Consider the following 22519-nt stretch of genomic DNA (forward strand, 5'->3'; position numbering starts at 1 on the left):
TAAAAACATGTTAAGGCGGAGTTCCGGCCACTAAAAAGTTTTTTCACTAAAAATACCACCGGACAGTCAGGGCTAGTACATTCCACAATGGATAGCCTCTGTACTGTCCCGGGTCGCACTTACCTATTAGAAGAAATACTTACCTTGAAAATTTATTCTCCAGCGATGCCATCTTGGATGTGGGCAGCTGAAGCCAGGGTGTCCTCTTCTCCCAGAATTCACCTGCACAGGCCCCGCTCGTCACTTCCGGTGCGGGCGCGTCATCCCTCCACAGCTTCTGGGCATGCACAGAAGCTGTTTAGAAGGGAATGACGCGCCCGCACCGGAACTGATGAGCAGGGCCGGTGCAGGCGCATTGATTCCAGGGAGCGATGACGTTCAGCTCCCAGGAATCAATGCAAAGAGGAAGTGACGGTGCGGGCCACGGCCGCAGAGGGAGAAAGTGGAAGAAAGGTGAATATATTTTTCTTCAATAACAAGGTGAGTAAACAAAAAAAAAATCGTAACTATCCATTTCTTTTTCAGGTGACGAAAAGCAAGCGGATGGCCCAAAATCGACTATGTCGATTTTGTGGCCGGAACTCCGCTTTAACTATTTCCATTGTTAAATAGCCAGTGTCCTAAAAATCAGAACACACCGAGGTGTTTTAAGTGACTGTGGTGTCAGAAACATAACAGGCACATTAATTTTGCTTTAACACATTTTTTGCACAATTTAACGCAATTTTTTGCTTTGAGAAAATGCAAATATTTAATAACTTAAAAAAGTAAAGTTATTTCGAGTCATACGTCTTAAGTCAAAGTCAAGTCTCAAGTCACGAATACCAAGTCAAAGTCAAGTCTCAAGTCACGAATACCAAGTCAAAGTCAAGTCTTTTATTAATTTTAGTCAAGCAAGTCTCAAGTCATCAAACTGGTGACTTAAGTCTGACTTAAGTCAAGTCATGTGACTCAAGTCCCCCACCTCTGGCCCCTTCGTATTCCAACATGACTGCACACCAGTGTACAAAGCAAGGTCCATAAAGACATGGATAAGCAAGTTTAGGGTGCAGGAACTTGACTGGCCTGCACAGATTCCTGACCAAAACCTTATAAAACACCTTTAGGATAAATTAGAATGGAGACTGCGAGCCAGGCCTTCTCATACACATCAGTGCCTGACCTCACTCCTAAACCTTGTGGACAGCCTTCCCAGAAGAGTTGAAGCGGTTATAGCTGCAACAGGTGGACCAATTTATTTTTGAACCCTACAGACTATGCCTCGTAAACACGCAACGATTGTTGGCCGTGAATTTTCGGCCAACGTCCGATCGGCCGATTGTCGGCTTGTTAGTATGATGCTTCCGACAAACAACTGCGACTTTTCAGCCGAACAAAATCTGGTGTGCATGCTATAAAATTTTTGTTGGCCGTCAACAGAACGGCCGATTGTTCGTCAGTCAGTACAGATTTCGGCAGACAAAAATCTGATGAGCAAGACTGGGCATGCTCAGAGAAGAAAAAACACACGGAAAGTAAACCAAAACATGACATCACTTCTGAAGTTGGTTTTTGTTGGCCGAAAAAATTTGTGTGCAGTCTAGAGCACATTTCAACCAACAAAACAACACTGGACAAAAGACGGCCGATCGGTCGGCCAACAATCGTTGCGTGTGTACGAGGCATTAGACTGGGATGCCATTGAAGTTCATGTGCGTGCGTCCCAATACTTTTGGTAATATAGTATATGTATATATTAGGGATCGACCGATTATCAGCTAAGCCGATGTATCGAGGGCAGATATGCACTTTCCCCGATATATCTGAATTGGCCACCAAGGTCAAGGTGGCCGATATTACCGATATTTCGGAAAGTGCTTGTACCGGAGTGATGCCTGCAGCTAGAGGCATCACCCCGGTACCTCCGTCCATAGCTGACCATCGGCTGTCTTGTAACGACAACCGATGCAGCTGAGAAGCCGCTCGGTTGCCATTACAAGGAGTGGGAGGGGACGCCCCCTCCCGCGGCTTGCCTGGGTCTCCCGTCCCACCGAGAGACCTGGGCAACCAGCCTGCACAGCCGCCGAAGACCTGTTCAAAGCCGCATTCGGCTCTGATCGGGTCTCCATGCAAAAACCTGGAAGTGATGTCATGACACTTGACACATGTCATACACTTCCGGGTATTGGCGCCAGATTAAAAAAAATTACAGCATTCAAAACAGCCAAACTTGGCGTTTTGAATGCTTTTTAAGTGCAGAGGAGGGGTTTGACCCCCAGATCACGCCACAAGAGTACCTGTCAAGTAAAAAAAAAAAAAAGAGTTTTTTAAAATGTATTAAAATATCGGCCCATATCGGTCGATAGCGATATGCGACGACCAAAATATCAGCAATGAAAAAACCATATTGGTCGATCCGTAGTATATATATATATATATATATATATATATATATTTATACATACACACACGGTGTAAATAATATTTTCTACAAGTCATGGCTTCTAGCTCCTGACTATAAACTCTGTTGATTATTCTAGCATAGTCTGCAGATATTTAGTGATTCCCTCATACATAAGTGAGAAAACTAGGAGTGGATATAGAGAGCAGCATATGTCCCCCGATCACTCACACTGCCCCCCGCTTCTGGATCAGGTCAGGTAAACTGTCTGCACACCACACACTCTCACTCTTCGCCGAACACCCGCACCAATCACAAGGCTCGCTGAGGTCACCCAACTACGGAATCCCAACGAGGACAAACACAGAGACTGTCAACAACCATGCAAGGACGTGAAAGCCTTTCTGCACACTAGACTACTATAGTATGCAAGAGTTCCGTCTTTTGATACCGCAAATATTCCCAATAGGTATTATTACAGTTTGAGCTTCGACAAAATGGCTTCCACCACAGAATTTTGTAGAAGCCCTAGAGAAGACAGTTATAGGGATGTCTTTCCACAATATTTGGCCTCTAGTAGTCAAAGGGTGTTTCATTTCTCCAATGGTTTTGTAACGTTAAAATAGTTAAAATATTCCAGAAATGTAATGAATATCAGTAAAATATGACATTTTATGTATGAAAGTGTGCTTTTTGAAGTTAAGTTGTAGAAAATACTGGGTTTGTATTTGTGTTTCCCTTCCGGGTTCCCGTAGCTGACTGACATGCACGTGAAGTGATCTGAGGAAGGGGCACGAGGAAGACAGAGTATTGAGGTTGATTCACACAGCAGTCATGAGCCTTACTTCATATCTCCCGTGAGTGAGAAGCCTCCTGTCACCATCTACTAATGAGGAAGTGTGTGTGTCTTCTACTAGGGACAAATCACTTGGGATCTTATCACACTACTTTATGTTTTATAGGCTGTTGGGTTTATTTTCAGGAAAAGCAAAAATCCCTGTTGCAGTGGGGCTGCCCTTGTGGTGCAAGCCCCTTCTCACATGGGCGGCCAGGGGCGCTGACTGAAAACAGGTGGCTGAACTGTGGTTCACGCTGGCGTACTATAGCGTACACCTGTGCGAGGAACGTGTTTGGCCGCACAGGTGTTCCGTGCAGGCACTGCGTCCCAATTGACATGAATGGGACTGCCTGCAAGAAACACAGTCGCTGCTCCCAGTTTCGCAGCCGGTGCAGGGTGCCAAAAAAACACACTGCCTGCTCTCAGATTGGGAACAGCGGCTCTGCCTGTGCAGGTGCTGCATCCCAATGAATGGGACTGCCTGCAAGAAACACAACCGCTGCTCCCAGTATCGCAGCCGGTGCAGGGTGCCAAAAAAACACTGCCTGCTCTCAGATTGGGAACAGCGGCTGTGTCCATACAGGTGCTGAGTTCCAATGAATGGGACTGCCTGCAAGAAACACAGTCGCTGCTCCCAGATTGGCAGCCAGTGCAGGGTGCCAAAAACACACTGCCTGCTCTCAGATTGGGAACAGCGGCTGTGTCCATACAGGTGCTGAGTTCCAATGAATGGGACTGCCTGCAAGAAACACAGTCGCTGCTCCCAGTTTCGCAGCCGGTGCAGGGTGCCAAAAAAACACACTGCCTGCTCTCAGATTGGGAACAGCGGCTCTGCCTGTGCAGGTGCTGCATCCCAATGAATGGGACTGCCTGCAAGAAACACAACCGCTGCTCCCAGTATCGCAGCCGGTGCAGGGTGCCAAAAAAACACTGCCTGCTCTCAGATTGGGAACAGCGGCTGTGTCCATACAGGTGCTGAGTTCCAATGAATGGGACTGCCTGCAAGAAACACAGTCGCTGCTCCCAGATTGGCAACCGGTGCAGGGTGCCAAAAACACACTGCCTGCTCTCAGATTGGGAACAGCGGCTTTGTCCATACAGGTGCTGAGTTCCAATGAATGGGACTGCCTGCAAGAAACACAGTCGCTGCTCCCAGATTGGCAGCCGGTGCAGGGTGCCAGAAACATGCTGCCTGCTCTCAGATTGGGAACAGCGGCTCTGCCTGTGCAGGTGCTGCGTCCCAATGAATGGGACTGCCTGCAAGAAACACAGTCGCTGCTCCCAGATTGGCAGCCGGTGCAGGGTGCCAAAAAAACACACTGCCTGCTCTCAGATTGGGAACAGCATCTGTGTCCATACAGGTGCTGCGTTCCAATGAATGGGACTGCCTGCAAGAAACACAGCCGCTGCTCCCAGTTTGGCAGCCGCTGCAGGGTGCCAAAAACACACTGCCTGCTCTCAGATGTCAGATTGGGAACAGCGGCTCTGTCCGTGCAGGTCCTGCGCCCCAATGAGTGGGACTGCATGCAAGAAGCACACCCGCTGCTCCCAGTTTGGCAGCTAGTGCAGGGTGCCAAAAACACACTGCCTGCTCTTAGATGTCAGATTGGGAACAACGGCTCTGTCCGTGCAGGTGCTGCATCCCAATGAGTGAGACTGTATGCAAGAAACACAGCCGCTGCTCCCAGTTTGACAGCTGATGCAGGGTTCCAGACACACACTGCCTGCTTTCAGATGTCAGATTGGGAACAGCGGCTCTGTCCGTGCAGATGCTGCGTCCGAATGAGTGGGACTGCCTGCAAGAAACACACCTGCTGCTCCCAGTTTGGCAGCCATTGCAGGGTGCCAAAAACTCACTGCCTGCTGTCAGATTGGGAACAGCAGCTCTGTCCGTGCAGGTCCTGCGTCCCAATGAGTGGGACTGCATGCAAGAAACACAGCCGCTGCACCCAGTTTGACAGCCGATGCTGGGTTCCAGACACACACTGCCTGCTCTCAGATGTCAGATTGGGAACAGCGGCTCTGTCCGTGCAGATTGGGAACAGCGGCTCTGTCCCAATCAACGCGAATTGGCTCTGCGTCCCAATTCGCGTTGATTGGGACGCAGATGCTGCGTCCCAATCAACGCGAATAGGACGGCATGCATGAAACACCTGTGCAGACAAGCACGGCCCTCACATGGTAGTACACTTGTGTGACCGAGCCCTAAAGCAGAGTTCCAGTCGTTTTTGTGTTTATCAAAAGTCAGCAGCTACAAAAAGTGTAGCTGCTGACTTTTACCTAACACACACTCACCTGTCCCAGGATGCTGCCGGCGGGAGCCTTGGTTCTCTCCCTCTTCTCCCTGGGGCGCCGGCATCACAAATGTGGGCACCCGGCTGTGACACCTTGCAGCTTCACAGCTGGGTTTGCACTGCGCTGCCCTTCTTTAGTGGCCGAGCAATCTTCTGGGACCTGTGACATGTCCCAGAAGATTGCAGGGAGGAAGGGGGAGAGGAGAACATCTGCTCAAGCCGCCTAGACGGCCCAAGCGGAAGTGAGAGCAGGTACCTATCAAAACTAGGTACCCGCTCCCCCCCCAAAAAAAAAGTGACATGCCAAATGTGGCATGTCAGGGGGTCAGGAGTACTTAAAGCGGAAGTTCTCTTTTGAGTGAAACTCCGCTTTAAAGGATAAGTTCATCTTTGTAAAATAAAATAATACATGCAAGTGAAAAAATGTGGGCTAAAGATCCAGCAAGGCATCTGAGACATAACTTCAGCCCATGGCTACATTTCTACTGAAGAGCTAGGTGACCAGTCAAGGCATAAAGGTACTTTTTTCGGCCCATTAAGCTGATTAAGATTGGAAGAATTCGGAGGTGTTACGTACATTAGTGCACACACAAGGCTGGATCACTGACCGGAGCTGGCTGTTTGCTGCTAACCATATGGGTTTTATCATCACATCATACGCTTTTTGACCACTCTTAACCGAGGGTCAAATTGCTCTGGTAAGCAGACACCTTTCTCTGAGCACGTGGTGAAGCATTTTTGGAATTTAGAACTATTCCTTGCTGCGGGACTCCCCTTAATTTCCTTACTTCTATCAGCATATACGATGGGAAATTGTGTTTGTATCATCCCCTTGTGGGACTGATGGACTGACTTTTTGGTTTCTCTATTAGCACAGATTCATTTTTTTCACTTTTTTCCTTTTTCTTTGAGCACTCAATATTCATATTTTGGGTTTAATCATTACATGTGGCGCTGTACTTCTTGTTGTTAATTTATATCTGCGGATTCACCATATCCTTAGTACCGGCTGCCTACTCAGTGCTTCATCTGTTTCACAGTGTGACCAAGCGTGGTTATTTTGTTTTTATTTCTAAGTGAAAAAATGTGCATTTATTATTTTTTTTACTAGGAGCCTGCAAAAAGTTTGCACCTGCAGCACTCCTATAGACTGTCCATGTAAGCCATGGGTGCTGAACCCGTGGCCCTCCAGCTTTTTTGGAACTACAAGTCCCATCATGCCCCTGCCTTTGGGAGTCATGCTTGTAACTGTTAGCCTCATGGGATTTGTAGTTCTGCAACAACAAGAGGTCCACAGGTTTATCACCCATGGTGTAAGCTGTCTGCTTGCACGAGGCAGTTACGCACTGGAAGGAAGCATCAGTACCTAGAGGGCTCAACAGAACCCTGGTAGTTCATTCATAACTACAAGCTGACAGCTGCAAAGGCTGGCTGTACTTGTATTCAAATAACTGAATGACGCGACTGGCTGGGCGGAACCCTGCACGAACACGTTTTTGTTAAATTGTGACAGTGATTGCTGGGAGAAAATCCCCTGCATGCTTTCACAACAGGGGGTGGGTGCAGGGGCTGGTGCAATAGTAACATTTAGACCCTGATAACATGTTACAAAAGGTGAATTTATCCTGTAACAACCGCCCACCTTAAACGTAACCTACAGTCCAAGGGGCTGTACATATGCCACAACCGCAATGCTTTGTGTTGTGGCTGAGACAAACGTAATGCAGCTTGTTGTGTTGACAGAGGGCACCGCTGTAGCTGTAAATGGCTTAGAAGAAGGCCACGCAGAGGATTCCACTTCTGGAGAGTCAGGGTCTGAGGAGCCATTCTCGGCCTCTCAATCCTAGAGATTGTTAATTCAGTCTCTCACTGAAATAATCCGGTCTGGATTTAAATGAGCCCTCTTAGAGATTTCTGAGTCTCATTTTCCTCTTTAGGCTCGTTACTAGGGATGCACCGAAATTTCGGCCACCGAAATTATCGGCCGAAAATGAGCCTCTCTCATTTCGGCCGATAATGGGTTAACAGTGCCGAAAATAAAAATGGCCGCCGTGGGGAAGGAGGAGGGCGCAGCGCAGCGCAGGGCAGGTTTCAAAAGTCCCGCCTCTGGCCGGCCGTCCGCCTCTTAATAATGTCCCTACTACTCTGTGCATTATGAATGGACATACTAGGCGGGGGGCGGGGCGAGCGGCCGCTATAGAGAGAACTATTGTGATCCTTCACTGTCAGCTCCTCACGTCTATGTATGAATGAGAACTGAGCTGAGCTGACACCGGGCGGGGGGGCGGGCGGAGCGGCCGCTATTAGCTGTGACTATGTGAGAGTTTCACTTCCCTGACAGGCACGTATCTCCGCTGACAAGGAAGAGAAGCTCTCACATAGTCACAGCTAATAGCGGCCGCTCCGCCCGCCCCCCCGCCCGGTGTCAGCTCAGTTCAGTTCAGTTCTCATTCATACATAGACGTGAGGAGCTGACAGTGAAGGATCACAATAGTTCTCTCTATAGCGGCCGCTCGCCCCGCCCCCCGCCTAGTATGTCCATTCATAATGCACAGAGTAGTAGGGACATCATTGAGAGGCGGTGCCGCCGGCCAGAGGCGGGACTTTTGAATGCAGGAGAGGACACCCGAGGAGGAGGACGCTGAGGCAGTGGGGGAGGGGGGAGGGGAGCTGAGGCAGCTTACCAATGCTATTAGTATTATGAGGCATGAGGGGTTAATGTATTGTCACTGCTGGTCACTCATCTATTAGTGACTGACCGGTGGCAGTTAATTAACCCCTTTTGTGCTGCATTAGTGCAACCAGTGTCAGTGTTAATTAACACTGGTTGCACTAATGCAGCACAAAGGGGTTAATTACCTGCCACTGGTCAGTCACTAATAGATGAGTGACCAGCAGTGACAATACATTAACCCCTCATGCCTCATAATACAAATACCATTGGTAATTAAATTAACCTCTTGCCAACCCATCACAGTACATATACTGTGACAGGGTGGCAGCGACAGGTGTAGGTGTACGTCGCTGCCTGTTTTTGGTTTATGTCCCTGTTCTATCCATTTCAAATTTTTTTGGGGGAAAAAGTCATTTTCGGTTTCGGTTTCGGTTTTCGGCCAAGGGCATCCTGCATTTTCGGTTTCGGTTTCGGCCCAAAATTTTCATTTCGGTGCATCCCTACTCGTTACACACTCCTCAAAATTCTCAGGCTTTTCCCTTACATCCGGTTTTAGAGCAGATAGTATATGCTGATTGGGATCATCCTGATAGGCTTTTTATTCCTCCCAAAAGATTTTCTTTGTTGTATCCTATGGAGGAAAAATCCACAAGAAAATGGTGTATGCCTACAGTGAATGCTGCTATTTCTTCTGTAAACAGAAATGTAACCTGTCCTGTAGATAATAGCCAGATTTTTAAAGATCTAGCTAATAAGAAATTGTAATCTTTAATAAAAGCTTCCTTTGCTACTGCAGCTTTTGCAATACAACCGGCAGTGGCAGCCATAGGAGTTTGTCAATCTTTGAAAGACCGTATTAAACAGGTGTCCAGGAGGGTTCCTTCTCAGGGAGAGTCTGCTGAAGATTTAGCAGATTTTCTTCTGACTTTGTGTTTTGCAGCAGATGCTCTTAAGGACTCCATACAGCAAATGTCACGGTTTGCTCTTCTGTCAGTTCATATGCGCAGAATTCTGTGGCTAAAAAGTCGGTCTGCGGAATTACCGTGTAAAATTATTGCTAGCTGGCTTTCCCTTTTATGGGGAACGCCTATTTGGTGACGATCTGGACAAATATATCCAAAAGATTTCTAGTTAAGAGGAGAAGTAAACGTCCTTCTTTTAAGGTGGCTAACACTAGTACTTCTAATCCCATGCAGTTTCAACGGCCTCAGCCATCTGGATTTAGAGCCAAGCCTTCAGGTCAAGAGCAGAAGAAACCCTGGGCCCAGAGCCTACCAGGCCTAGCTCTAAATCTACCTTTTGAAGGAACGCCCCCGCTCATTCGGGTGGGGGGAAGGCTGCTACAGTTCTTGGAGGACTGGGTGTAAATGATTCAGGACAACTGGGTTATTTCCACAGTTTCACCGGGGTACACAATATAATTTCCGGTGTTTCCTCATCCTCGGTCTGTAAGTTCAAACATACCTGCAGATCCTCTAAAAAGAAGATCCTTCTTTCTGGTTCTGGACCATCTGAGGTCTCAAGCAGTGAATACAGTAGTTCCAGACGAGAACAGAGGTTTTTACTCAAACCCTTTCATTGTCCCCAAGCCAAACAAAGATGTGAGACTTATTGTAGACCTCAAAGCTCTGAACCAATTCTTAAACATTCGCACATTCAGAATGGAGTCAATTTGCTCAGTCATGGCCTCTCTGCAAGGAGGAGAACTTCTAGCATCCATAGACATCAAGGATGCATACCTTCACGTGCCAATTTTTTAGGCAGATCAAAGGTTTTTGTGGTGGAAGACCGTCATTTTCAGTTTGTGGTTTTGCCCTTTGGGCTAACCACAGCTCCACGAGTGTTCACAAAAACCTTAGCTACAGTATTGGCAATTCTAAGGTCTCAAGGGATATAGTGGTAGAATACCTGGACAATCTTTTACTTATAGACCGGTCAGCTTCTACTCAAAGCCAGAATGTGTTACGGGCAGTTCAGTTCTTAGAAAGTCTGGATTGGATTCTTAATTTGGCAAAGTCAGAGTTGCAGCCGGTTCAGAGTATAGAGTATCTGGGTTTCTTGCGGACACAGTACAGGCAAAGGTCTTTTTACCACTAAGAAAGGTCGCAGCCCTGAAGGATCTAGTTTGGATCGTAAGAGGGAAAAAGTGTCCTTCTGTATGTCTTTGTATGAAGTTGCCAGGGAAGATGGTGTCCTCATTTGAAGCAGTTTCTTTATGCCCAATTCCATGCCAGACCTTTACAGAACAACATTGTTCCAGCCTGGAGCAAAAAGATCCAGGCCCTAGATTGTCACATGTCTCTAGTACTGAGGGTATATCAGAGTCTAGGTTGGTATCTAGGAATTTGGAGAGCGGGAAATCCTTTCTTCCAGTAATCTGGAAGGTGGTGACTACAGATGCCAGTCTCTCCAGCTGGGGAGCAGCCACTGTTCAAGGGAAATAGCCCTGGTTATAAAGGAGCTTCCTCATCAATATCCTGGAAATCCGAGTGGTATGTCAGGCATTAAGGTACTGGACTCCCAGACTTCGGGTTTGCCCCGTCAGGGTACAATCCGACAATGCCACAGCTGTGACCTATATAAACCATCAGGGAGGCACCAAGAGTTAGTCAACCCAGAAGGAGGTGGGTTACATCCTATACTGGGCGGACAAATTTGTTCCATGCCTGTCGGCGGTTTTCATTCCAGGAATAGAGAACTGTCATGCAGACTTTCTGAGTCGCCAGCAGACGTTTCCAGGGGAATGGTCCTTACATCCCGAGATCTTTGCATTAATTTGTCAACGATGGGGGGTCCCGAACGTAGATGTGTTGGCATCCAGATTCAACAACAAGTTGGACAAATTTGTGTCCCGGACCAGGGATCCGCTCGCAAGTCGGAGTGGATGCCTTGATGACTCCATGGGAGCAGTTCTCCCTGATCTATGCCTTTCCCCCAGTTCAGCTGCTGTCATGACTTCAGGAAGAAGGGAAACCAGTAATCCGGGTGGCTCCAGCTTGGCCAAGGAGGATTTGGTATACGCAGATTATAAGGCTGGCGGTGGGAAGGCCATAGGTTCTCCCACTGCGTTTAGGTGTGCTCTCCCAGGGTCCGATATTCCACCCTGCTTTACAATCTCTAAATTTGACGGTTTGGCTACTGAAGCCTGGATTTTGAGCGAGTAGGGTATATCTGGTTCTGCAGTCTCTACCGTCATAAAAGCTAGGAAACCAGTCTCTAGGGGCATTTATTACAGAGTCTGGAATTCCTACATTTCTTGATGTGAGGTCAGGAAGTGGCATCCCTGTAAATATATCGTCGGGAGAATTCTAGCTTTCTTGCAAGTAGGGGTAGATATGAAGCTAGCCTTAGGCACTATTAAAGGTCAAATTTCAGCCTTGTCACTCTTTTTTCAAAGACTGATTGCTTCACATTCCTTGGTTCGAGCCTTTTTACAAGGGGTGTGTAATGTTCCGGTACCTTTGGTACCCAAAATTACTCTTTTCACAAGTGTATGCGCCCCACCATTCTCTTTTGGAAAGGTGCGCATACACCTTTAAGACTGAAGCTGTCATCACTCAGCGCCGGACTAGATGGCTATTTAAATCGCCGGTTCTCACTCACATGTGTTCGTTCAAACACCCTTACCTGGATGCTAACTTGGCTTGAAGCTTTCGTGCTTGCAAGCATACCTCGCTGACGGAACCTCGCTGCGCTGATCCCTGCATCCCGCTTCCGGATCATCCGCTCCTCCTGAACCAACCTTCGGCTGTATTGCTATTAGTGCTAAGTACCCCGCAGGGGAACCCTCTATAAACTTATACTAAGCTTACACTATCTAGCTCTGCATAGTAAAGACTATTTATCACATCTGCATATCTAGATTGCTAGCTCTTAAGACTACTGCTACTTATTCCTGCACTGGGTTGATCTCTCTTGTATGTCCACCTGCTACTCTGTCATCTGCTACCATACATGATTGCTAAACCTACCTGCATCCATCTGCTACTGTCTTACCTTCAAGTGTCTGTCACCTACCACCTCCACTCAACCTGTCTCTTAAATCTTCATCACTGTGTTACTACATACATAAAGTCACTCTAGGAACCAGCTTGTTGAGTGTGTGTATTTACTAGCTGAATTAAGACCTTCCACACATGATGAGTCATTGAGGTTGGGAATGGTATCTCAGCATCTCTCTTACATGACTACTGAAGTGGAATATTTCTGCAGCTGAAAATCCACACCATACATGAAACGCAGGAGCGTTACAGGGTGCTACGTATGCTTTCGCCAGTTAGGCCACCGTTGTGTCCTTGGGATTTAAATTTGGTCCTGGCGGTTCTACAGAAACAGCCTTTTGAGCCCATTCAGCAAATTCCTCAGGTTCTTTTGACCAGAAAGTTAGTCTTTTTGGTTGCAGTAACTTCAGCTAGAAGAGTAAGATGCCATTTTTGACCTTACATGAAGATAGGGTGATTCTACATCCACGCCCAGGGTTTTTGCCAAGGTAGTGTCCGCTTTTCATTTTAACCAGGACATTATACTGCCTTCCTTCTTTCCAAATTCTTAAACAGCAGAGGAAACGTTGTTACAATTCTCTCAATGTAGTTCGTGCATTTAAGGTCTATTTGAAGATGTCAGCTCAGATTCGGAAGATCAACCTTTTGTTCATGCAGCCAGAAGGGCCCAGGAAAGGGCAGGCAGCATTTAGGTCTACAATTTCTCAGTGGATTCGCCAGGTCTCTGTATGGTTTAAAGGAGAAGGTTCCACCTTTTCTGGTAAAGGCATACTCTACCAGAAAAGTACATGCTTCTTGGGCAGTTTGCCATCATGCTTCTATGGCTCAGACTTGCAGGGCCACCACTTGGTCTTCAGTACATATGTTCACTAGATTCTATCATGTGGATGTTAGGACCCGGAAGGATTCTGCATTTGTCCGCAGTGTGCTTCAGGCAGCAATGTAGATCTTTTCGGTCCGATGGAGGTTTTTTCGTATTTAGCGTCCCCCTTCCCTCAAGTGCATTGCTTTGGGACGTCCCAGATAGTCATTATTACCTGCTCTGTGTCCCATGATGAACGATAAAGAAAATTGTTTTTTTCCTACAACGTACCTGTAAAATCCTTTTCTTGGCGTAGGGGACACAGAGGTCCCTCCCCTCTTGTCTGGGATGTAAACTGAGGTAATTTCTGTATGGGAGGGGTTATATAGAGGGGGACTCCCTGTCTTTTTGGTTGCCAGTGTCCGTTCACCTATAGGTGGCGTATAACCCAAATAGTAATTATTATGGCTGCTCTGTGTCCCGTGATGTACTACAAGAAAAGTAGTTTACAATTAAGCTGTAGGAAAAATCCAATTATTCACTTTGTACTGCGTTTGTCACAAATCCTCTTCAACATAGGTGCACTATTGTGTTGGCACATGTCAAGTGCCCATCATGTGTGTGCCAAAAAAATGTCAGAAAAACAATGATTTATCAGGCCTACTGTTTCTTTTACTCCTCCAATGCATGCTAAAATGTCTATTTCTCAAGCATTTTTAACCTCCAAAACAACAATTATATCAGTACAATCTAACATATCTAATTTGTATCAGAACCATAAAACAGTCCTTTTTTTTTGGTTTTGCAAATTAATGCTAAATTCAATTTTCTAAAACTGACAGGTGCATGGGCAGCATTTAAAGTACGACTATAGGCAAAACTTTTTATTTTTATTTTGAATAGAGTAAGGGAGGGTTATAGGCCCTGTTCGATTTTCGCTATATGTGTCCCATTGCAGAGATTTCCCTCCACTTCCTGTCCCACAGCCAAAAAGGAAGTAATTGGAATTTTCTGCAAATTAACGAAATTCCTTGGGGACCCCCAGGTCTCCAGAACTAATGTCCCTATTGGAAGATTTCTTTTTGGGACAAAACAAAATGTGGGATTTTCTTTTACTTTCACTTTCAATGATAATGGTAAACAGGCCATGCATCCTTTTTTTTTATTGGTCTTATGTAATCTAATTTTCTGAGATACTGAATTGTGGGTCTTTACTAGCTGTAATTCATATCATCATAATTAAAAGAAAGAAATGTGTGAACTATATCACTCTGTGTTTAACGAATCTATAGAAAATATATGAGTTTCACGTTTTGAATTGAATTACTGAAATAATCAAACTTTTTGATGATATTCTATTTTTATGAGATGCACCTGTATAAGTACAGTATATTATGTATATGTTCTCTACAGGTGAACCTTCTTTTACAGTAACAAGTATGCAAGTAAAATTCTAATAAAATGTATAGTACTTGTACTTTATGATTCAGTGTATATTCACACTGTTACGACTTGTCAGACGACTTGGTCAGCCTCACAAGTCGTGCACCGTCGCTCCCACTGTGTAGTACAGGAGCCATTCTAATAGGAGCGACACAAGTCGCTCCGACTTAGAAAAAGGGTCCTGTACTACTTCGGGGCGACCTGGAGGCGACTTGCATTGACTTCCATTATGTGAAGTCCGTGCAAGTCGCGCCGAAGTCGGGAAAGGGGACTCATTGTACTGTTTGTTATCATTTGTTTACTATTGTTTGATATTATTTGTTAAATGTTGTAATTTATCTAACTATTTATTAATTTAAAAACATAGAGACTTTTCTCTGTGCTATAGCAAAACAGTTCAATAAAAAAAAATAAAAAATCAGAGTAAGAGCCGGTCCACACTAGCGCGACTTGTCAGGCGACTTGTCAGCCTGACAAGTCGCGCTCCCTCGCGGTCCATTGACCTCTATAGGACCCGTTCTAATACGAGTGACACAAGTCGCTCCAACTTAGAAAAAGGGTCCTGTACTATTTCGGGGGAACCTCGGAGCAACTTGCATAGACTTCCATTATGTGAAGTCCCTGCAAGTCGCTCCGAAGTCGTGGTGCATGGGAATGCACAAGTCGCCCCCGAAGTAGTAAGGAGTCGTGTCGCCTTAGTGTGAACCGACTCTTAATCTCCCATGTGAAACTGCATGTATATTTGCTCTGTGGGAATTAGGGTAGAATCAAATGGTATTAGGCTTTTTTCCTCTCCAAGTCGAATGTTCCTTATTCATACACAATAGAATGCATCAGGGAAATACTGCATTATGGCCACTAAAAGGACCAATAGTAATAAATACATGTAGTGGCCATAATGTGTTTTTTTCCTGATTCACTTTATGAAGAACATTCCACCTGGGGAGATAATAGATGTATAACATTCAATTTTGCCCCCCTCCCATTTGCACAGAACAAATGTACGTACATGTAGTTTCACAGGATGAAGAGTTCTACAATTCTTTTTATATAAATACAACCTTTAGTTTATTTCTTTACAGTACTGCCAATTTGGACCTTTCTTACTGTACAGTGCTCAGAAAAATACTTTACTTGGAGATGCTTGGATTTAGGGTATTTGTCTTATATTTTCAGAAGATGTTCAGAATTCAGCAGGTGTATCCTGACCAGCATCCATCGATCTCATTGGATGTGGCATCCAAGAAGGGAAGGCAGACAGTCAGGTAACCTTAAAATTTTGAATTTAAACATTTATATACTGTTAAGTAGCACCTTCATCCTGTTTAAATTTTACTTGCTTTTAGCAGTACTGTAGTAGATTCTTGTACTGTGTTACCCCTTGATTAATGCAGAAGATTTGTACTGTGTCGCAATGGTTAGCCAGGGTGAACGATATTCAGCAGATGGAACATATGACATCTGTCCATAGAAACAAGGCGTAGTAACACAACACACGCTGGCCACACTGGGATATGTTCCGCTTCTCAGATGAATATTTTATTTATTTTTAAATTGAGGGATCTTCCCCTATGGGAACTTGATGTCTTGTGCTGTTGACTCTGCCAAAGCACCCCATCCTTCCTCCTCTCTTTCTGCTTTTATTCTTTTTTCCCTTTTTTAGACACCTAGGAGGTCTACTCTTTCCTTCCTTAACCCAATAAAATATTACTTGGTATGCTCGGATAGTTAGGTACAACTATTGTGGGGGAGGGGCATGGGGCCCTTCACCATGTAACACCTATGTTCTGCTATCTACCTCATGGGTTCCATACATGCTAGTTGGTACCCATTTTTTTTTTCTTATTTCTTCTTTCAGTATGGCATGTTATTTATGTTTTGCTATATGTTTTCTACCACAATGCAGGATATACTTGCTGTAGGGGCTACTGCTTAAAAGTTTGTAGACACCTTATATTGATGTGCTGCAACCTTGTCTTTTACTTGATTGATAGCTATAAATTCTCTGTTCATGTTATATACATTTCTATTGTATATATATATATATATATATATATATATATATATATATATATATTATATATATTTCTATGATCGACTATGCTTTGTCATGTCGTGCTGTAATGTTTTGCTGCATACCTTAAAGAAAGAATTAAAAAAAAAAAAAGCAGAAAATTTGGAGTTTAAGTGATACCCCTTATTACGGTATTAAGTAAGCAAGCTTTCAAGACCCAGTAGGTACCTTTTTAGGCTCTATACAATTCTAAGGATTTATCCAAAACCCACATGATAATATACAGTGCTAGAAACTCTTTGTAAGGGTATCACATGAACACCAAACTTACTTCTAACTAAGCTGTATTTTAGAGTAGGTGCAAATTATCTGTTCAAAATCCACTTCCATGATGGAGTTGACAAAACTCTTCCTGTTTGTGTTGTGAAAAGGTAGCTTGAAAATATATCTCCAATTTTGTTGAGAAAGGAAATCCTTACCAAGCCAAATGCTTTATGGATACCAAAGCTGACCATTTCATCAACGATTAGTTAAAGCAGTTTGCAAATTAAGATATCATAGCTGTTTGAAGAGTAATACAGGTATTAACAAAAACACAAGCCCACAACAACACAAGCCTACTACTACATTTGTCAGTGAGAGACTAGTGTAGTAGCTCACAGTATCTGTTGTGGGTTCGTGTTTTTGTAAATGAGGACAAACCTCTCCAGCTGCTCTCATTCACAACACAAGCTGCCATCTAGTACTCTAGACTAAGAAAACATTTTATTTTGTATTTGCAATTAATGTTGACTTAAATATTACTTAATTGAGGGCCGGTTCACACCAGAATCGCACACGAACGCAGATTGTACTCCTGCGTATTTCCCTGCAGCGTTAATTTAAAGCCCATTCATTTGAACAAAAAATTGTGCATTAACTACTTTTGAAAAATGTGTTGCACCATCTGCATGCACTTTGTTTGCCATGCCATTAACGATGTATTGAAAATAGTAAAATCAATCGGCGCTTAGTTAATCACAAAAAATATCATGGGCATAGCAAGAATAAATGAACATCAGAGCTAAAAATGACAATCATATAAATAAGAAATCAATATAATAAAAGTGGTGTGGTAAAGTGCACTGTGCTAAAGGTGCAAAATAGTGAACCACAATAAATAATGATAAATATAAAATCTTATGTCAGTGAAAGAATAAATAACATACAAATATAAAGTGACAGTGAATAAAGTGCACTGTGTTGAAAAGCTGATTCAGTAAAAACTGACCAGAAGAGGCATAAAAGTGATAAAAAATATCACAATATAGATAAATAAGTGCGAGAAGAAAAAAACAAGTAACCCAAAATGCAGGGGGGGGGACAGCAATTCATGCATAAGCTGAAATTCCATGTAAAAATAACAAAGAAAGTTCAAAGAGACGATTTTCTTAATGAAAAGTGCTGGTGTCTAAATAAGTTGCCGGATGTGCGGGAAACTGAAATCAATCGGTAGGTGCGGGAAACTTAATTATTGCGATGGTGAGCATGTATCCATAAACAAGTGAAATGGCCGCTCACCTTCAAATCACTCATAAAGAGTGTTTGTGCCAATAGGTAGCAGGGTCTCCACTGTGAATAAATCAATCCGGTTTCCAGTAGCCAAGAGGGTCACTTCTATGACAGGCTCCTTTAGACAGCCAGCATCTAACATCAATGGGTATAGTATCCTAGGTAGGGTTTGAGACTCAGACCATGGGCAAAGGGAGGGACTTCATAGTGTAGTAAGTTTTGTAACACATTTATTAAAAAAACATAATAAAACTCACATTTCAGAGTAGAAATAACAGCATAGTAGCGTCGCAGCGGTATGGCGGTGAATACCGGTGGCTTCCGGTCTCGGCAGGAGACCGGAAGTGACGTCAGACAGCTAATATCGACGCGTTGCGTCACAGCACAACGTGACTTTATCAAGCAGATCCTCAGCAGATTGTAAAGGCAGTACGTTTTTATTGCAGTGTGGGAAATTTGCATTAAATGACCTTTCCTGCACCACGTTCTGGTAATAACTGGGCCTTAAGGAATGATTCCATAGATATTTGTATGTCATTGATAATTGGGAATTTCTGAAACAAAGAATATGGCGTAGAAATGGGAATAGATGTTACACCTACTGTCACAACTACTACGCACACAGCACCAAAGGCCAGATAAGTAAAGAGGACTGTATAATAGGGTGTAGTAATATAAGGGGCTGCATACTAAAGTGGACCTTGCATTTTCAGCTGTAACCTAACTCCTAACTTAAAGTGTAACTAAAGGCAAAAACTTCTTTTTATGTTGGATACAGTAAGGGATCATTATAACCCCTGTCAGTTTTTTTGCCATCTGTGTCCCATTGAGGGGATTTCCCTTCACTTTCTGTCCCATAGCTCAAACAGAAAGTGAGAGAAAATCCCTTCAAAGTGAAGAAATCCCAGCGTGTCACTAGAGATATAACATTTTCTGAAATTTTAAATCCATGAGAAAAACAAAAAATAGGATTTCGCAGTTTTTTTTAAGAAAGATGGAAGTTTCCGAAAAATTGAAAAAAAAATTCAGTGTGGAGTAGTCTTACAAATTGAAAGACACTCTTTTAGGGTCCATTCACACTAGCGCGACTTGTCAGGCGTCTTGGTCGCCTGACAAGTCGCGGTCGGTTGCCTGCCATTGATTAGCACAGGACCCGTTCTAATAGGAGCGACACAAGTCGCTCCGACTTAGAAAAAGGGTCCTGTACTACTTTGGGGCGACCTGGAGGCGACTTGCATTGACTTAAATTATATGAAGTCTGTGCAAGTCGCGCCGAGGTCGCGGTGCACGCTGTGCACCGCGACTTCACAGGTCGCCCCAGCAAGTCATGTCGCCCCTGTCTGAATGGGCTCTTACACTGGGAAGGTGAAATGTATATAAAAAATATTTTTTCTTTTTTTATTACAAATAGAATAACAAAGACTTTTTCAACTATATATTAGAACAGGTAACCACCCCCTTTCCCTCATTCCCTCATAATAATGTAAAAAGCTTTCTGCCAATATGCATTTTCAGTTATTGACAATGCTGATCCAGAAACATATATTGATCTTTGAAGAGCTCGATCAATGTTCTCCTGATTTTCAGATGTGCAGATATTGTGTATTTTTGTAAAGTCGTGGTCTGTAACACTTCCTTACTTGAAGCTGCTGATGAAGAAACAATTTGTGATAAACAAGAAGCAGGAAAAAGGATTTTTCTGGAATGAGAGCTTCCATAAAGTATTTTTTAATGTCCTTAGGGCACTTCTGGCATGCCAGTATGTGTTCTGTCATCCTTGTAGCATTTGGAAAAGAATATTTCTTCTCACAATATTTGCAAATAGCAGCTTTGCTCTCAGCAGAAATTGCACTGTGGAAAGGTTTCCAAACTCTAGATGTTGGTCTCACCATTTTACGGAGAAGAGGAAATGAAAAAACACTTTACTAATCAGATTATAGGGAAACATTATGTTGTGATGTTAATAGAACATTAAAAGGAATCATTTAAAGGTTATACAGATAAACTAATTTGTCAACGTTTTGGCTGCGGGTGGTTGCAGGTGTGGGAACATCTGCAATTCTCTTACCCGCACCCACCCACAATAGTGTGAACCTAGCCTAAGACCTTATATAAAGTCTCAGAAATCTTTTAATAAGGTCTTCATGTTATATAGTTTAAATACCATGTCATAGATATATTATTTATAAATGAACATATTCCATCCTTTTTTTTTTTTTTCAATTTTTCTGCAAAAACAAAAAAAAAGCTTTGAAAAAAATGGGAACAATTTTTTTCCCCCCATTTTTCTATTTTTTTTCCAGGCTTTCCTATCTCTAGGTGTCACCAGAACTAGTGTCCCCATGGGAAGATTTCCCCTCTATTACTTTTCTGATGTCAATTCGATGATAACAGTAAACAGGAATCTCCCCCGGGAGCACAAACAGTAATAAAAACCCAGTAGGTGTTCTTTTCCCTCTCCACTCTAAAAAAAAAACAAACCAAAAAAAAGTTTTGCTTTTAGTTACACATGTGAATGTGCGGCATGCTCTATGGCATGCGGACATGCACATAGCACGCTGTACATGCACAGTAAGGGGCAGAGATGGCGCGGCATTTGGGGAGTGTTCCTGGCAGCGTGAGCTTCTGTCAGAAGCTGGATGGGGCACAGAGCAGCTGCAGCTAGGTGCCTGAGTCACTATGGGGGGATGTTTACAGGCACTGACAGGTTCTGTTACTTTGGGATAACTGTGCTGTGTGTGATAAGCTGTTACAGCTTGGCACAAGCTTTGAGTACACTAAAGTAAGTACCTCAAGTTTTCTTGTCTGGAACAATGTCCATGGGGATTGGCAATCAGATCCATTCGAAAGTGGGGGACTAAAAGAATGGTACCTGAGCCTCGGTAAAGGGAAACAAGGTATTGCCTGTAATGTCACCATCTTGGGCGCTGGACCCTGGGATCCGAACCCTTGGTAAGACTAACTCCAAAGGCGTTCCGGCAGGGTGCCCTACAGGTCCAAGGGAGTGGCCCCAAAAATCAGGGGGACCTGGTTCTTGAAGGTCAACAAGTGACAGAACCCACCGTGATGGGTGAAGATTGGATTCTAGTTATAGGCAGAATCCTGCGGCGGGAATGATAAGTTCACTTTAATTATGATGCACTGTTACCTTCTAATTTAACAGATACCAGGTGCTATGTTTTATGCCTCCACTAGAGGCAGTATGTGTAATCAGCTGTGGCCTACTTACTTGGATGTCTTCCTCTACTCTCAAACCCCCTGATGCTTGGCAGGCAGCAAGACTTTGTACATCCCGTCCACACATCCGCATACCCTTTGGGGCTTAGGTTCAGGGAGCACCTTTGGTGGCCAACCCTGCTGCGGGAGATCACACTCGCACAAGTTCAGACAGTTTACATGCATGAGCACGATGCACATGGAGCTGGGAGGCGGTGTGTGTCTGAGACGCGTGGGCATGCACGTGGCACGCCGCACATGCGCAGTAAGGGGTGGAGACAGCGCAGCATTTTAGTAGTGTTCCTGGCAGCGTGAGCTTCTGTCAGAAGCTGGATGGGACACAGAGCAGCTGGGTGCGCGAGTCACTGTGGGTGGATGTTTACAGGCACTGACAGGTTCTGTTACTTTGGAATAACTGTGCCGTGTGTGATAAGCTGTTACAGCTTGGCACAAGCTTTGAGTACACTAAAGAGTACCTCAAGTTTTCTTGTCTGGAGCTATGTCCTCCTGTAAAAGGAGTGGGGGGGAGCACAGCGGGAAGGCTTGGAAGATCCTAGCCATGCATCCTCTGTGTTAACCTCCCCTGACAGGCCAGGGGCTACTGGCCAATCTGAGCCATTACAGTTGTCAGACATAGTAGCCACATCTAGTGCTTCTGTCTCAGCCTACGTCACTAAGGACAATTTGGCATCAGCTTTAGCCGGCCTTGAGGGAAACATTTCTGGCTTAATTGCTTCAGTGTCACAAGGAGGGAGAAAACGTGATAAACCCCCTCACCTGAGCCCCTCACTGTTTTAGTTTTGGATTGGGCAGAGGGTGTGGAAAAAGTAGCTGTAAATGGCTTAGAAGAATGCCAAGCAGAGGATTCCACTTCTGGCGAGTCAGGGTCTAAGGAGCCATTCCTCATTAGGCTCGTTACACCCTCTTTAAAATTTAACAGGCTTTTCCCTTACATCCACTTTTAGAGCAGATAGTATATGCTGATTGGGATCATCCTGAGAGGATTTTTATTCCTCCCAAAAGGTTTTCTTTGTTGTATACCATGGAGGAAAAATCCACAAGAAAATGGATTATGCCTACAGTGGATGCTGCTTTTTCTTCTGTAAACAGAAATTTAACCTGTCATGTAGATAATGCCCAGGTTTTAAAGATCCAGCTGATAAAAAGCTTCCTTTGCTATTGCAGGGTCTGCAATACAATTTTCAGTGGCGGCTATAGGAGTTTGTCAATCTTTGAAAGACCATTTTAAACCAGTATCCAGAAGTGTTCCTTCTCAGGGAGAGTCTGCTGAAGATTTAGCAGATTT

At 44.3% G+C, this 22519-nt stretch overlaps 2 protein-coding genes across 2 annotated transcripts in view; one reads left to right on the plus strand and one right to left on the minus strand.

The window, feature by feature from the left end:
- The window catches only part of LYRM4 (LYR motif containing 4), a 230012-nt gene that overhangs the window by 201976 nt on the left and 5517 nt on the right, over nucleotides 1-22519 (minus strand). The gene's annotated exons all lie outside the window — the stretch shown is intronic.
- The window catches only part of FARS2 (phenylalanyl-tRNA synthetase 2, mitochondrial), a 697584-nt gene continuing 678195 nt past the window's right edge, over nucleotides 3131-22519 (plus strand). The window contains exons 1-2 of the mRNA XM_082257348.1: nucleotides 3131-3237; nucleotides 15609-15697. Coding sequence (XP_082113474.1) covers nucleotides 3215-3237; nucleotides 15609-15697 — 112 coding nt within the window. The 5' untranslated portion in view covers nucleotides 3131-3214. The remainder of the gene's footprint in view (nucleotides 3238-15608; nucleotides 15698-22519) is intronic.

The sequence above is a fragment of the Pelophylax lessonae genome (genome assembly GCF_965119305.1).
Source record: "Pelophylax lessonae genome assembly, chromosome: 5".
Classification (NCBI taxonomy): Eukaryota; Metazoa; Chordata; class Amphibia; order Anura; family Ranidae; genus Pelophylax; species Pelophylax lessonae.